Genomic DNA, 18095 nt, shown 5'->3' on the forward strand with positions numbered 1-18095 from the left:
CTTGGTGTTGTCCTGAATAACCAACTGACCTTCTCTCCTTATGTAGTCAACATAACAAGATCGTGCCGGTTCCTCCGCTACAACATCAGGAAGATCTGGCCATTTCTCTCTATTGAAGCTACTCAGATTCTTGTGCGGTCACTTGTAATCTAACGGCTGGACTACTGCAACTCCCCCCTGGCAGGTGCTCCTATGTCCACTATTAAACCCCTGCAGCTCATTCAAAATGTCTGGTTTATAACCAACCTAAACACTGCCACATCACCCCACTGCTGTGTTCTCTTCACTGGCTTCCTGTAGCTGCACTCATTCAGTTTAAAACACTGATGCTCGCCTACAAAGCCAAAAATTGACCAGCCCCAAGCTACCTTCATGGTCTAATCAAACCCCGCTCTGTACAACGCAACCTCCGAGCCACTAGTCTTGCTCGACTTGATCCTCCACCCAGAACTCGAGAAAGACCAGCATCAAGGCTCTTCTCTGTACTGGCACCCAAGTGGTGGAACGAGCTTCCCTGTCTGTCCGAACATCTGAGTCTCTCGCTGTCTTTAAAAAACTACTAAAAACCTTCATCACCTCTTTACTAAACACTTAAGCTGACTTGTACTTACTTACTAACTCTCTTATTCATTTTTTTGGAAAAAAAACTTGTAATGTTTACTATGGAAGCACTCACTAAATGTAAATGAGTAGAGTTTAGATTACCAGGAAGGTCTATCTGTAATAAACTCAGTACAAACTATATATGAAGTTGATGATCAGATAAATTCTTACACTAAAAGATTGAAAGTTATATTTTAGCACATTTCTCTAATAAGAAACATTTACTAAACATAAAGCATCTCATTACTTTTTCTAATGTAGTTTTTTCATGTCCACAGAGCGTCATTCAGCTGCATCACATCCTCTAACTGAACATCTGCAGCTGCAGCAGCTTCTCTACAATCTGACCCAGAGGTTTTTGTACGACTCTCTAACACTGTGTGAACACATAACCACTATGGTAACTCTGGCAGTAATAATCTCCTGCATCTTCACTCTGGACGTCTTTAATGGTCAGAGTGAAATCAGAATGAGATCCACTACCACTGAAACGAGCTGGAATTCCTGACAGAGCCTGATTTGCTAATTTAATCAGAAGTTTAGGAGCTTCTCCAGGTTTCTGCTGGTACCAGTGTAAGTAGTGACCATATGAGCTGTGGTAATAAACATCAGAACTGGTTTTACAGGTGATGGTGACTGTTTCTCCTGGTAGAGCAGATTTCACTGCAGGACTTTGAGTCACAGTTACTTGACCTCTAGATTCTAAAATAAATCATATTAGATGTTAAATTATTAAAATGCATTATTAAAACTATGTGTATTTTGTTTAGACATTCAGGATGAATAAAACTGTTTCTCACCTTGAGTCCAGAGGATCAGAGCGCAGATGAAGACGAGGATTAAAGTCATGGTAGCTGTGGATGAAGCTGCTGTAGCAGAAACTTTCAGTCCTGAAGTGTTAACGTCGTCGTGCTATAAACACTCTCAGAGCTCTGAAGCATGAAATGCTAATGCAAAGTGTCATCTAGGTATGGAAACTTCTACACCAGATATTAACAATCTTACTGTGATTCTGCTACTAATACAGACTTATTTTGTGGTAAAATGGAGGATGTTTGTAGAAGAGTGTTTTCTAGATGGAGAAATAAAGTAAACTGAAGTAAAATGTGTAAATATTTCAACATTCACTGATTACAATGACATGAGACTTTTTTCATTTTTCCTGTAATATATTTATAGTGAATAAAACAAGCATCATTCTTGTCAGTGAGTAAAATTATTCAGCTATTTGTGTTTGTAAAAACATTTTTAGATGATTGAGTTATTTACACTAAAGGATTCCCTTTAAAACAAGTGATGTAGTTAGTTATATTATTATGAATATATACATGAAAACATGAATAATATATTATATACTGCACCTTTGTATTGCACAGATAGGACATGTAAATGTAAATATGAGTAATATATTACATACTGTTATAAGTATTAACATGATCACTCTATTCTACTAATTCTTTTTTCTAGTTATTTATTGTTATTTTTACAGTGGTACAGTTTACTGCAGTAACTGAATATTTATGTAGATATCTTATAAAGACAAAATCAATAAGCATCATTGTAATGAATAAAAGTAATAAAATAGATGACTGATGTGTAATAAGAGGTTTAGGTGGGTGGAGAGAGTCGTGAGTTTACAGCAGCAGGTTTTTGTACGAGCACTGAACCTGTTTGTATCACTGTGGTGGACTTTCGGTGGAGGCACCAAACTAGAAGTTGGCAGTAAGTAACCTGTTTTATTTGTATTGTTACAGATTAAGTAGTGAATTTTAGTATGTTTAACTTCAATTGTACAATGTAATGTGTTTATAGGGAATAGTGTTACATACTGCTCAGGATAATTACTGCAGTATAACCTGTTCAGATGAAATACTCACACAGAGTCTGTCAGTAATAAATACTGAAGTGTAATCTGTTTAGATTAATAACTCAGATACAGTTTGTTCAGATTAAATACTGAAATATAGTTTTAGATTAATGACTGAAATGAACCCTGACTTTATATAATAAGTAAATATATGATTTGTTTATATCAATAGCAGGAAAATACTTCAGATTAAATGTGTCAATTCAGTCAGTTTAAAATGTTTCAGTGTGAAATGAGTTCAGATTAACTGATGAAATGTAAACGATCTGTTTAACCCTAGTAAATACTGGTAAACACTGGTCTGTATTAAATACAATAGAACATTTAGTTTAGATTTATTACTGAAGTAAAGTCTGTTTAATTAATTAATACTATTTTTGTTTTAGATTAAATAATAAAATGCAGTGTGTTTAAATCAATCTGTTTAAAGCATGTTTAAATTAATTACTGAAATTAAATAAATGTGGATTATAGGGTAAATCTGATTATATTCATTAATAAAATACTGTATAATATAATCAGTTTTAAAACAAATACTGCATTTATGTTTGATTAGATTATTCATTAAAATATTATACATTTAAATTCATTACTTAAATAAAGTGTTACATGTAGATTAATGTTGTAAAGATTGTATAATTTACTCTGAGCTCCTGTTTCTCTTCATGTTTCCACTCACTAAATATATAATTTATATACAACAGTATATTTAAAATCATATTTTTTATTGCAAAGGTTGAAGGCAGATTTTAAAGTATTAATATAATGAACTACATTTACATTAATACAAATAAATAACACTTTAATCCTTGATTTATAGTATAACATTACACATTATAACAGTTTAGAAGATAGAAGATGAAGAAGAAGATATAGAAGATATACTTTATTTGTCATTTATACATATACAGTTGTACAGTACAATGAAAGTCTTTCTTTGCATATCCCAGCTTTGTTTGGAAGCTGGGGTCGGAGCGCAGGGTCAGCCACCTTACGGCGCCCCTGGAGCAGATAGGGTTAAGGGTCTTGCTCAAGGACCCGACAGTGGCTGCATAGCAGAGCCTGGATTTGAACCGCCAATCTTCCGGTTGATAGCCCAAAGCTCTACCCACTAGGCTACCACTGTCCTAACAGTTTTACATTTTACATTTATTATTAAACAATTACATCACTAAATGTATTTACATTTCATTTTTATTTTATTTTCATTAATCACATTATTCTGGTCACGGTTGTGGTGGGTCCATCCAAATCAGCCACCCCCCACTCACCTCCTGGGACACAGTCAATCATGTTTGCGTACATGCCCGGCCGGCTGATAGCACCGAGGTCTCAGTGGTGGTGGGCTTGCGTCATAAAAAAGTAAAAAGATTAATTAAAATGTTTAATGTTCATTAACTATATTTTTAATATATAATTCACAGAATAAATTAATATAAATGGTGAAGATTTAAAAAATGTTTGTAGTTCTGATAATGTATGTGTGTTTGTGTGTGTGTCCTGTAGCTGTTACCCCGCCCACCGTGGCCGTGTTGAAACCCTCTAGCACAGAGCCGCAGCAGGGGAAGGACACGCTGGTGTGTGTGGCCTACAAGGGATTCCCCTCGGACTGGAGGCTAAGCTGGAAGGTGGACGGTCAGAGCTGGAGCTCGGGGGAAAGCAGCAGCACGGCTCTTCTCCACACTGATGGTCTCTACACATGGAGCAGCACATTGAACCTCCAACCAGATCAGTGGAGGAACAAAGTTCTGACCTGCGAAGCCTCCAAACCCAACCAGGCTCCTGTGGTCAGCACACTGACCCCAGATCAGTGCTCAAACCTGTGAGCTCATCTAGACGTCACTCAGCTTCTACTGCTTCTACTGCACAAGTGTAGCTTTCATGTGGACTTTATTACTGATATATTCCAGTGTAACATTTATTCTGCAGTGTTTGTGTAGACATTATATTTCATTTTAAATAATCTGACACCTGTAAGCTCACACACTTCTCACATTCACCATGTCTTCTTAACGATCAGCTCAACATGAGGTACTGTCTACGTCTCTAAAATCTTCTGCTTTGCATCATCAATAAAATCATTTCAATCATAAAAGACTTTTGTTTTTTATACTGTCACTGATGCACATCATGAATCATTTATTTTATCAGGATGTTATAAAAGATTCAGTGATATTTAGCAGATTGATGCTTTTTAATGATCCATGTTAGTTTTATTTAAACTGTGTTCCAGGAGCTTAAGTAAGGGGTTTATATTATAAACAGTTAAATGCTTTAACCATTTATTAAGCCATTAATCATATTTTAGTAACTATTTCATCTTTATTTACAATTGTGAGCTGAGAGAGACTGAAAATTCTCACACAAAGATTGGTCCAAAGTGGTTTAATGGATCCTTCTTTCACTCATACATGTTACCTGTTCATCATATTGTTATATAAAATTATATAAAGTGACGCCACCATTAAAAGTAGTGTTTTAAATTCAACCTAAATGTGTCGGATAAGGATTGAGGTCAGGGTCATGTACAGACAAATCTCGGTCTTCCAAACTCGGCACTGAGCTCAACATGGAGCTAATTTTTGCATACAGTACTGTCATGCAGGAAACGGGAAAGATGCATTTATAAAATATATAGCAAACCACATACTAGATGTCTGATGTTAATTGGTTTCTCTCCTCCAAAAGGCGTCCTTGCATCACATCCTCTAACTGAACACCTGCAGCTGCAGCAGCTTCTCTACAATCTGACCCAGAGGTTTTTGTACGACTCTCTAACACTGTGTGAACAGGTTCTTGCTGCTGATGTAATGGAAACTCTGGCAGTAATAATCTCCTGCATCTTCACTCTGGACGTCTTTAATGGTCAGAGTGAAATCAGAATGAGATCCACTACCACTGAAACGAGCTGGAATTCCTGACTGAGCCTGATTAGCTAATTTAATCAGAAGTTTAGGAGCTTCTCCAGGTTTCTGCTGGTACCAGTGTAAGTAGTGACCATATGAGCTGTCGTAATAAACAGCAGGACTGGTTTTACAGGTGATGGTAACTGTTTCTCCAGGAAGAGCAGATTTCACTGCAGGAGTCTGAGTCACAGTGACTTGACCTCTAGATTCTAAAAATAAATAATAAACTGCATTAATAAAATATCATAAATGTGTTTGTTTGAACATTCAGAATAAAATATGAGAACAAAAATCTCACCTTCAGTCCAGAGGATCAGAGTGCAGATGAAGACGAGGATTAAAGTCATGGTAGCTGTGGATGAAGCTGCTGTAGCAGAAACTTTCAGTCCTGATGTATTAAAGTCGTCGTGCTATAAACACTCTCAGAGCTCTGAAGCATGAAATGCTAATGCAAAGTCTCATCTAGGTATGGAAATATCCAATAGGTTTTGCAGCTCTGGAATTATTCAATTAATTCCTCAATTATTTAATTTATTTCTCATGAAGCACATGTTTAACAGGTGACCAGCATTAAAATACAGTGATCACATTGAAGACAATAACAGAACACCTTTAAAAATTTGACTCAAGAAAGAGGACAGTAGAGGTGCAAATTCTGCAAATTATTAATGCACTTTTATATCAACACAGACAATGTTTATTCTTCTGGATCATTTTCTCTCAGGGCCCCCACCTGAGGACACATCACACAAAATTGGGATTTGCACTTGGTAGCTGTTAATTCTGCATTGTGTTAAGTGATCTATGTGATTTGTGTCTCTGCACACACTGGAAGGACTGGAATCATGAAAAATCTTAATAGCAAATATTACCTTCATGGTGCTGTAGGGTCACATGACACAGAAACACGTGGGTTTTACCCTGCAAAGAAACTTTCTAGCAAAGATTTGACTTGACTAATGCTTAAAGTTTTTTAATAATATTTATTTATTTAAATATGGTTCTGATCAGCACAGAACAAAGGACTCTGGGAAAAGGCCAAGGTGTTTGGCTGTAATGTCTACAGTGATGGAGCCACTCAGACGGTCTTGTTTCAAAAGAGCCACTATGAAGACCACTAGTTCAAATATAAGTTTAGCAGCATAATTACATTTGAAGGCTGCAGTACTGTGACTGTAGATTCATTTAGCAGATGCTTTTATCCAAATCAACTTACAGTACTGCAAGAGTATACAGTCTAAGCAAATAAAGGTTAAGGGCCTTGCTCAAGGGCCCAACAGTGGCAACTCGGCAGTGGTGGGGTTTGAACCAGTGATTTTTCAAGTACTAGTCCAATACCTTAACCACTAGGCTACTACTGTCCTATTCACTGAAATAAAGGTTCAATATTAAAATCATCTCTTGTTTTACCCTAGTGAACTGTTATTAGCAGTGTAGTGTGTAACAGCTGGGTAAGTGCAGTGCTGTGTGATGTGCCTGAGTAAGTCTGGCTGATGAACATCTGCTGAAAGTGATCTATTCTCATCCTCAACACAGTTGATGCAAATCAGACTTTTATTCCACTGGGTGAAACTCATGACTGGGGGGAAGTTTCACTTCTTATGATGAAGAACACTGGAGGTTTTGAATAAAACAGTGGAGTTGTATAATAAATGATGAGTTTTTGTTTTTACTATTTTTATTCAGATGAAATGTATTAAATATTTGATTTTTTTATTGTGCATGTCATGATCAGGGATGTAGTAAATGTTGGGCTGATGGTAGTAACTCATAGTTTATATGTTGAATGTAGCAGATATGATCAGGCATAAAGACCTGAGTCACTTTGATAATGGTCAGACTGTATCTAGTATCTCTGAAACAGCTAAGAATATTTACAGACAACTGTGGTGAGTACTCAATGACACTGGTCTGAAGAGGGACAAGCCATGCACCTCTGTTAGGTTAATGTTGTGCTGCAAAGATCTAATGATGCCAGAGGACCTAGCATCTGGTAAGAACTAACAGAAGAACTACTGTAACTCAGATTGTACATAATTTTAATCCTGGTGATGAGGGGAACACACAGTGCATCGAACCCTTACGTGTAAGGTCCTGTATAGTCACAGACCTTCTTCCTTGTCTTGTTGAAAAAAACATAGACGTCCCTGGAAAAGATGAGGTCTTGAAGGCAGCATGTGTTGCTCTAAGATCTCAATGTACTTTTCTGCATTAATGCTGCCATCACAGAAGTGTAAATGACCTCTGCCAAGGGCACTGACACAGCCCCATAACATGACAGACCCTGGCTTTTGGACTTGTTGCTGATAACAGTCTGGATAATCTTTTTCATCTTTGGTCCAAAGCACATGGCATCCATTTTTTTCCACAAAAGACCTGGAACGCTGATTCATCTGACCACAATACATGTTTCCACTGTGTGATGGTCCATCCTAGATGCCCCTGAGCCCCAAGAACTTGACGGCGCTTCTGGACATGGTTAACATAAGGCTTCATTTTTGCACAGTAAAGTTTTAAGTTGTATTTGTGCATGTAACTCTGTATTGTAGTGCTTGACAAAGGTTTGCCAAAGTAATCCCTCACCCATGTGGTTATATCAGCTGTTGTTGAGTGGTGGTTCTTGATGCAGGGCCGTCTGAGGGATCAAAGAGCACGAGCGTTCAGCTTAAGCTTGCACCCTTGGTCTTTATGGACTGAAATTCCTCCTGATTCCTTGAATGGTGTAATGATATTATGCACTGTAGAGGGACAAATATGCAAATCCATTCTAATCTTTTTGATGGACATTGTTTTTAAACATTTTAATCATTTTCTCTCACATTTGTTGACAAACTGGAGATCCTCTGATCATCTTTGCTCATCAAAGTCTCAGCCTTTCCTGGATGCTGCTTTTGTACCAAATCATGATCACAATCACCTGTTGACATCACCTGTTTGGAATCACATCATTATTTAGTTTTTACACATCATTACTAGCCCTAAATTGCCCCTGTCCCAATTTTTTTTTTTTTTGGAATGTGTCGCAGGCCTGAAATGCAGGAATGGAGGTTTATTAATAAATTAAGTTGAGTAGACAAAACATGAAATATATCAGGTTCATCCTGTCTGCAATCAAATAAAAGTCAAAGTAAATGTAAGGAACACTGCATTTTTATTTTATTTGCATTTTTCATACCGTCCCAACTTTTTCTGATTTGGGGTTGTAGTATTTCTAGATGTTATGCAGCTTGGTTTGCTTTACAATCATAACAATCATCTTAAAAGCAGTAAAATCATCTCTTGTTTTACAGTAGTGAACTGTTATTAACAGTGTAGTGTGTAACAGCTGGGTGAGTGCAGTGCTGTGTGATGTGCCTGAGTAAGTCTGGCTGATGAACATCTGCTGAAAGTGATCTATTCTCATCCTCAACACAGTTGATGCAAATCAGACTTTTATTCCACTGAGTTAAACTCATGACTGGGGGGAAGTTTCACTTCTTATGATAAAGGACACTGGAGGTTTTAAATAAAACAGTGGACTTGTATAATAAATGATGAGTTTTTGTTTTTACTATTTTTTATTCAGATGAAATGTATAAAATATTTGATATTTTTATTGTGCATGTCATGATCAGGGATGTAGTAAATGTTGGGCTGATGGTAGTAACTCATAGTTTGTACGTTGAATGCAGCAGATATGATCAGACATAAAGACCTGAGTCACTTTGATAATGGTCAGATGATCTCTGAAACAGATAAGGGTGCTTACAAGCAGCTGTGGTGAGTACCTACTGACACTTGTCTGAGGAGGGACAAGTCATGCACCTCTGTTAGGTTAATGTTGTGTTGCAAATGATGCCAGAGGACCTACAAGCTATAGCATCTGGTAAGAACCAGCAATGGGCCACACTTGTCCCATGCACCAGTGGTTCAACAGTCCTGATGACTATAAACATTTGGTGTAAAGTTTTATAATAAAACATTTTGTAGTTGTTTGTTTGCTTTGATAAAAATGTGGTCAGTAGAGTTTAGATCTGTATGTGTTGCTGTCAGGCTGGTGGGATCCAGTTATGTAGCAGAAGCTAAAGTAGCAGGTGAAGCAGATCAGACTACAGACAGTGGTAGCCTGGTAGGTAGAGCTTTGGACAATCAACTGAAGGAATGAAAGTTTAAATCCTGGCTCTGCCATACAGACACTGTTGGGCCCTTGAGCAAGTCCATTAACCCTTCTGGCTCCAGAGATGCTGTATAATTGCTGACCCTGTGCTCTGACCCCGATCTCCAAACAAGCTGATATACAGTATGCAGATAAAAACATTTTACTGTACACGTGTATATGTATATATGCTTCCTTTCTATTGAAGTCTGTTCAGAAGTCCAGTGATAGCTAAGTGGTTAAGAAATTGAACTAGTAATCAGAATGTTACCAGTTCAAGCTCCACTACTTCCAAATTGCCCCTGCTGGCTCCTGAGCAATGCTCTTAACCCTCAGCTGCTCACATTGTATTTAGTCTACACTGTAAGTCGCTTTAGCAGTAAGCATGGTGGTGGGTCAGTGATGATGTCGGGTGTTTTTTATCTTCTGTAGGAACCGGTGATCTTGAATTGACCATGTGACTAGCATCATTCTGTAATGAGAAACATTTACTGAACATAAAGCATCTCATTACTTTTTCTAATTTAGTTTTTCCTCGTCCATTCAGCTGCATCACATCCTCTAACTGAACACCTGCAGCTGCAGCAGCTTCTCTACAATCTGACCCAGAGGTTTTTGTACGACTCTCTAACACTGTGTAAACACATTACTACTATGGTAACTCTGGCAGTAATAATCTCCTGCATCTTCATCTTCTGGACGTCTTTAATGGTCAGAGAAAAATCAGAATGAGATCCACTACCACTGAAACGAGCTGGAATTCCTGACAGAACCTGATTGGCAAATTTAATCAGAAGTTTAGGAGCTTCTCCAGGTTTCTGCTGGTACCAGTGTAAGTAGTGACCATATGAGCTGTAGTAATAAACATTAGGACTGGTTTTACAGGTGATGGTGACTGTTTCTCCTGGAAGAGCAGATTTCACTGCAGGAGTCTGAGTCACAGTGACTTGACCTCTAGATTCTAAAGAATAAATCATAAACTGCATTAATAAAACGATCAATTTGTTAAAATATTATAAATGTGTTTGTCTGGACATTCAGAATAAAATATGAGAATAAAAAGTCTCACCTTGAGTCCAGAGGATCAGAGTGCAGATGAAGACGAGGATTAAAGTCATGGTAGCTGTGGGTGAAGCTGCTGTAGCAGAAACTTTCAGTCCTGAAGTGTTAAAGTCGTCGTGTTATAAACACTCTCAGAGCTCTGAAGCATGAAATGCTAATGCAAAGTCTCATCTAGGTATGAAAACTTCTACACCAGATTTCAACAATCTTACTGTGATTCTGCTACTAATACAGACTTATTTTGTGGTGAAATGGAGGCTGTTTGTAGAAGAGTGTTTTCTAGATGGAGAAATAAAGTAAATTAAAGTAAAATTTGTAAATATTTCAACATTCACTGATTACAATGACTTTTTTCATTTTTCCTGTAATATATTTATAGTGAATAAAACAAGCATCATTCTTGTCAGTGAGTAAAATTATTCAGCTATTTGTGTTTGTAAAAACATTTTTAGATGATTTAGTTATTTACACTAAAGGATTCCCTTTAAAACAAGTGATGTAGTTAGTTATATTATTATGAATATATACATGAAAACATGAATAATATATTATATACTGCACCTTTGTATTGCACAGATAGGACATGTAAATGTAAATATGAGTAATATATTACATACTGTTATAAGTATTAACATGATCACTCTATTCTACTAATTCTCTTATTTATTGTTATTTTTACAGTGGTACAGTTTACTGCAAGGACTTAATATTTATATAGATATCTTGTAAAGACAAAATCAATAAGCATCATTGTAATGAATAAAAGTAATAAAATAGATGACTGATGTGTAATAAGAGGTTTAGGTGGGTGGAGAGAGTCGTGAGTTTACAGCAGCAGGTTTTTGTACGAGCACTGAACCTGTTTGTATCACTGTGGTGGACTTTCGGTGGAGGCACCAAACTAGAAGTTGGCAGTAAGTAACCTGTTTTATTTGTATTGTTACAGATTAAGTTCTAAATTTTACTATGTTTTACTCCAATTGTACAATGTAATGCGTTTATAGGAAATAGTGTTAAATACTGCTCAGGATAATTACTGCAGTATAACCTGTTCAGATGAAATACTCACACAGAGTCTGTCAGTAATAAATACTGAAGTGTAATCTGTTTAGATTAATAACTCAGATACAGTTTGTTCAGATTAAATACTGAAATATAGTTTTAGATTAATGACTGAAATGAACCCTGACTTTATATAATAAGTAAATATATGATTAGTTTAAATCAATAGCAAGAAAATACTTCAGATTAAATGTGTCAGTTTAGTCAATTTAAACTGTTTCAGTGTGAAATGAGTTCAGATTAAATGATGAAATGTAAACGATCTGTTTAACACTGGTAAATACTGGTAAACACTGGTCTGTATTAAATACACTAGAAAATTTAGTTTAGGTTTATTACTGAAGTAAAAGCTGTTCAATTAATTATTACCATATTTGTTTTAGATTAAATAATAAAACTTAGCATGTTTAATCAATAAGATTAAAGCATGTTTAAATTAATTACTGAAATTAAATAAATGTAGATTATAGGGTCAATCTGATTATATTCATAAATAAAATACTGTATAGTATAATAATTTTTAAAATAAATACTGCATTTATGTTTGATTACATTAATCATTAAAATATGATACATTTAGATTTATTACTTAAATAAAGTGTTACATGTAGATTAATGTTGTAAAGATTGTAAAATTTACTCTGAGCTCCTGTTTCTCTTCATGTTTCCACTCACTAAATATATCATTTATAAACAACAGTATATTTAAAATCATATTTTTATTGTAGAGGTTGAAGGCAGATTTAAAGGTATTAATATAATGAACTACTTTTACAATAATACAAATAAATAACACTTTAATCCCTGATTTATAGTATAACATTACACATTATAACATTTTACATTCCTAATAAAATAATTACATCACTAAATGTATTTACGTTTCATTTTTATTTTATTTTCATTAAGCACTTTATTCTGATCATGGTTGTGGTGGGTTCATCCAAATTAGCCACCCCCCACTCACACCCCGGGACATAGTCAATCATGTTTGTGTACATGCCCGGCCTGCTGATAGCACTACTGATATTCGAACCGAGGTCTCAGTGGTGGTGGGCTAGTGTCATAAAATGTAGAAACATTAATTCAAATGTTTAATGTTCATTAACTATATTTTAATATATAATTCCAGAATAAATTAATATATAACAGTAAATAAAGTATGTAAAAAATGTATGTGTGTGTGTGTGTCCTGTAGCTGTTACCCCGCCCATCGTGGCCGTGTTGAAACCCTCTAGCACAGAGCCTCAGCAGGGGAAGGACACGCTGGTGTGTGTGGCCTACAAGGGCTTCCCCTCGGACTGGAGGCTAAGCTGGAAGGTGGACGGTCAGAGCTGGAGCTCGGGGGAAAGCAGCAGCACGGCTCTTCTCCACACTGACGGTCTCTACACATGGAGCAGCACATTGAACCTCCAACCAGATCAGTGGAGGAACAAAGTTCTGACCTGTGAAGCCTCCAAAGCCAACCAGGCTCCTGTGGTCAGCACACTGACCCCAGATCAGTGCTCCAACCTGTGAGCTCATCTAGACGTCACTCAGCTTCTACTGCTTCTACTGCAGTCCTACTAAGTGTAGCATCCATGTGGACTTAATAACTGATATATTCCAGTGTAACATTTATTCTGCAGTGTTTGTGTAGACATTATATTTCATTTTAAATAATCTGACACCTGTAAGCTCACACACTTCTCACATTCACCATGTCTTCTTAACGATCAGCTTAACATGAGGTCTTGTCTACGTCTCTGAAATCTCCTGCTTTGCATTATCAATAAAATCATTTCAATCATGAAACACTTTTGTTTTTTATACTGTCACTGATGCACATCATGAATCATTTATTTTATCAGGACGTTATAAAAAATTCAGAGTGATATTTAGCAGATTGATGCTTTTTAATGATCCATGTTAGTTTTATTTAAACTGTGTAACTGTGTTCCAGGAGCTTAAGTAAGGGGTTTATATTATAAACAATTAAATGCTTTAACCATTTATTAAGCCATTTGATCACATTTTAGTAACTATTTCATCTTTATTTACAATTGTGAGTTGAAAGAGACTGATAATTCTCACATAACGATTGGCCCAAAGTACGGTGGCCGAGAAGTGCAAAACAAATTTACATTTCAGAAAACAAAATTACAAAAAAACAAAAACAAATTTAGTTTTTTTTAGCTGCCTCTAAATCTATTCAATCCAAATCTTATTTTACTCAAGATAAAAAATATCTTACTGAGTTCATCTTTATCTTCAGCTTCTTCCTTCTTCACAGATTTCATCTGGAAACCTCCACACTGTTGGTCCACTGGGGTGAGATGTTCCTCAGGGATCGAGGTTCCTTCACCTGAAATTTCTTTGTTTTGTGAAATAAAAAAAACAAGTTTGTTATTGTTGGTAGTAACGACTAACTTCTTTATTAAGCACTTAAGTTAAAACTAACAGACACGTACTTCTATACTATCTGTCAAAAAAGACGACCTATAAACCTTTGTTCAAACAGGGTTTCAGCAGATTTAATAATAACAATACAACCCCAAATAAAAAAAATACTTGGGACAGTATGGAAAACAATAAAACACAGAGTTTCTTACACTGACTTTGATTTGATGTCAGACAGGATGAAGCTGAGATATTTCATCTTTTATCTGCTCAACTTCATTTCATTTATTAATAAACATCCATTCCTGCATTTCAGGTCTGCAACACATTCCAAAAAAAGTTGGGACTGTTCTCTATTGGGGACAGGTCAGGACTGTAGGCAGGCCAGTCCAGTACCTGTACCCTCTTATTCCACAGCCACGCCTTTGTAATGTGTGCAGCAGGTGGTTTTAATCGTCTTGTTAAAAAATGCTGGACATCCCTGGAAAAGACGACGTCTTGAAGGCAGCACATGTTGCTGATAACAGTCTGGATCCTTTTCATCTTTGGTCCGGATCACACGCTGTCAATTTTTTTCCATAAAAAGACCTGAAATGCTGATTCATCTGACCACAATACATGTTTCCACCTTTGGGCAAGATGGCAGCGCATGCACCTGAGCGTCTCACCAGGCTTAGCGATCTAGTGTTTATTTATTTGCCAATTTACTGCGTTTTCACTTGAATCACTCGTGTGAACTACACATACGACAGACAGACGCTGATGGACATTCATTTATACCACTTTAAGTGTTGTTTTGGACCGTCCATTCGAATTCAACCAGCTACTTCCAGAGGTGAGCAGAACACCGCGTCCAAGCGAGCTGTTCATCCCAACAGGAAGAGCCAAAACAGGGTAAATGTGGAGGTTTGTGCGCTAAGCTAAAACTACCTTGTATTTTCCTTGCCAATATGCCATGAGAAAATAAAAATCTGGACCCTGACACAGAAGAGGATCATGGACTGCAGCTAAACCACAGCGTGGTGGAACTGATGAAGAGCTTCTGTGGTGGTGTTTGCCTTTATGTAAACAAAACCTGGTGCATGGACTCTGTCATAGTTAATACCTACTGCTCTGTTGACCTGGAATACCTGGTTATAACGTGTAGACCCTTTATAACCAGAAGACGAGGATTAAAGTCATGGTAGCTGTGGGTGAAGCTGCTGTAGCAGAAACTTTCAGTCCTGAAGTGTTAAAGTCGTGGTGTTATAAACACTCTCAGAGCTCTGAAGCATGAAATGTTAATGCAAAGTCTCATCTAGGTATGGAAACTCCTACATCAGATTTCAACACTCATATTTTAGTTTGTACAAACCCTATTACCAGGAAAAGGCTGATACATTTTGTAAATTACAACAAAAACACAAATCTGTGATTTGTTAATTTTGACATGAATCAACATGATTGTATTGTGTTAATATACACCGATCAGGCATAACATTAAAACCACTCTCTTGTTTCTACACTCACTGTCCATTTTATCAGCTCCACTTACCATATAGAAGCATTTTGTAGTTCTACAATTACTGACTGTAGTCCATCTGTTTCTCTGCATGCTTTGTTAGTACCCTTTCATGCTGTTCTTCAATGGTCAGGACTCTCCCAAGACCACTACAGAGCAGGTATTATTTGGGTGGTGGATCATTCTCAACACTGCAGTGACACTGACATGGTGGTGGTGTGTTAGTATGTGTTGTGCTGGTATGAGTGGATCAGACACAGCAATGCTGCTGGAGTTTTTAAACACCTCACTGTCACTGCTGGACTGAGAATAGTCCACCAACAGAAAATATCCAGCCAACAGCGGGCTGTGACCACTGATGAAAGTCTAGAAGATGACCAACTCAAACAGCAGCAATAGATGAGCGATCGTCTCTGACTTTACATCTACAAGGTGGACCAACTAGGTAGGAGTGTCTAATAGAGTGGACAGTGAGTGGACACGGTATTTAAAAACTCCATCAGTGCTGCTGTGTCTGATCCACTCATACCAGCACAACACACACTAACACACCACCACCCTGTCAGTGTCACTGCAGTGCTGAGAATGATCCACCACCTACAGGTGGACTACAGTCAGTAATTGTAGAACTACAAAGTGCTTCTATACGGTAAGTGGAGCTGATTAAATGGACAGTGAGTGTAGAAAAAAGAAGGTGGTTTTATTGTTATGGCTGATCAGTGAATGTAAATACATTTAAACTGAGTTAAATGACTGCAACACACTAGAAAAATTGGGACATGGGCAAAGATAAAAGTGAATATTTATAGAATAGTCATAGTTATTGTTGTATAACATTCCATAATACACAGATGAACTAGTAACTGGTAAGGGTATCAAGATTGGGTATAAAAGAAGAATCCACTTAGAAAAATCTAAGGCTCATGACTTGTTCTTTTACCATCTACCATACAAAATATTGAGAAAAGATTCAGGACATCCAGACAAATTATAGCTAGTGTAAGGCAAGGCCATAAAATGTTAAATGTGAGTGACCTTCAAGCCATTGAATAGCTACTTGAATACAGCCACATATGATTGGGAGTACTTGAAAAACTGTCACTAAACACAGTAAAACTGCATTAAAAATGCAGTGAAACAAATTTGAAACTCTATTACTCAAAAAAAAAAAAAAAACAGGGTAAATTAGGTCTATGCAATAATCTCCCTGAATTCCCTGGGCTGGAGCTCAGCTCAGGTGGACCGTAATACAGTGAAACTGTGTGCTATCAGAAGTGCAAAAGCCAGTTTAAACAGTTCAACAGTACCTGCATTTATGGCATTATGTATACCCTATGTTACATAATACAACCCCAAATCAGAAAAAGTTGGGACAGCATGGAAAATGCAAATAATAAAAAAGTCCAGTACCTGTACCCTTCCACAGCCATGCCTTTGTAATGTGTGCAGCATGTGGTTTTGCATTGCCTTGTTAAAAAAAATGCACAGACGTCCCTGGAAAAGATGACATCTTGAAGGCAGCATATGTTGCTCAAAGATCTCAATGTACTTTTCTGCATTAATGCTGCCATCACAGAAGTGTAAATGACCTTTGCCAAGGGGACTGACACAGCCCCATACCATGACAGACCCTGGCTTTTGGACTTGTTGCTGAGAACAGTCTGGATGGTCCTTTTTGTCTTTGGTTCAGAGCACACAGCGTCAATTTTTTCCCCAAAAAAAGACCTGGAATGCTGATTCATCTGACCACAATAAACATTTCCACCGTGTGATGGTCCATCCTAGATGCCTCCGAGCCCAGAGAAGTCGAGGCCGCTTCTGGACATGGTTAACATAAGGCTTCTTGTTTGCACAGTAAAGTTTTAAGTGGTATTTGTGCATGTAACTCTGTATTGTAGTGCTTAGCAAAGGTTTGCCAAAGTAATCCCTCACCCATGTGGTTATATCAGTTATTGTTGAGTGGCGGTTCTTGATGCAGTGCCGTCTGAGGGATCGAAGATCACAAGCGTTTAGCTTAAACTTGCGCCCTTGGCCTTTACACACTGAAATTCCTACTGATTCCTTCAATGGTTTAATGATATTATGCACTGTAGAGGGAGAAATATGCAAATCCCGTCCAATCCTTCTGTGAGGAACATTGTTTTTAAACATTTCAATCATTTTCTCACACATTTGTGGACAAACTGGAGATCCTCTAATCATCTTTGCTCATTAAAGGCTCAGCCTTTCCTGGATGCTGCTTTTGTACCAAACCATGATTACAATCACCTGTTAACATCACCTGTTTGGAATCACATCATTATTTAGTTTTTTTACCTCATTACTAGCCCTAAATTGCCCCTGTCCCAACTTTCTTTGGAATGTGTTGCAGGCCTGAAATGCAGGAATGAAGGTTTATTAATAAATGAAATGAAGTTGAGCAGATAAAACATAAAATATCTCAGGTTCATCCTGTCTGCAATCAAATAAAAGTCAAAGTAAATGTAAGAAACTCTGCATTTTTATTTTATTTGCATTTTCCATACGGTCCCAACTTTTTCTGATTTGGGGTTGTACTTCAGTTTATTGTGTTTTATTAAT

At 37.0% G+C, this 18095-nt stretch overlaps 1 pseudogene and 3 gene segments (V, D, J or C); 2 read left to right on the forward strand and 2 right to left on the reverse strand.

Moving 5' to 3' along the window:
• Positions 1–973: 973 nt before the first annotated feature.
• On the reverse strand, positions 974–2038 carry LOC134310843 (probable non-functional immunoglobulin kappa variable 6D-41). The segment is given in 3 exon segments: positions 974–1305; positions 1404–1515; positions 2021–2038. Coding segments are annotated over 3 exon segments (462 nt in total).
• A 157-nt stretch (positions 2039–2195) lies between these two features.
• LOC134310914 (Ig kappa-b4 chain C region-like) lies at positions 2196–4557 on the forward strand. The segment is given in 2 exon segments: positions 2196–2325; positions 3977–4557. Coding segments are annotated over 2 exon segments (450 nt in total).
• A 687-nt stretch (positions 4558–5244) lies between these two features.
• LOC134310986 (uncharacterized) lies at positions 5245–10629 on the reverse strand (annotated as a pseudogene).
• A 728-nt stretch (positions 10630–11357) lies between these two features.
• Positions 11358–13391, forward strand: LOC134311136 (Ig kappa-b4 chain C region-like). The segment is given in 2 exon segments: positions 11358–11487; positions 12834–13391. Coding segments are annotated over 2 exon segments (450 nt in total).
• The last annotated feature ends 4704 nt before the right edge of the window (positions 13392–18095 follow it).

Source organism: Trichomycterus rosablanca, chromosome 1 (genome assembly GCF_030014385.1).
Source record: "Trichomycterus rosablanca isolate fTriRos1 chromosome 1, fTriRos1.hap1, whole genome shotgun sequence".
NCBI lineage: Eukaryota > Metazoa > Chordata > Actinopteri > Siluriformes > Trichomycteridae > Trichomycterus > Trichomycterus rosablanca.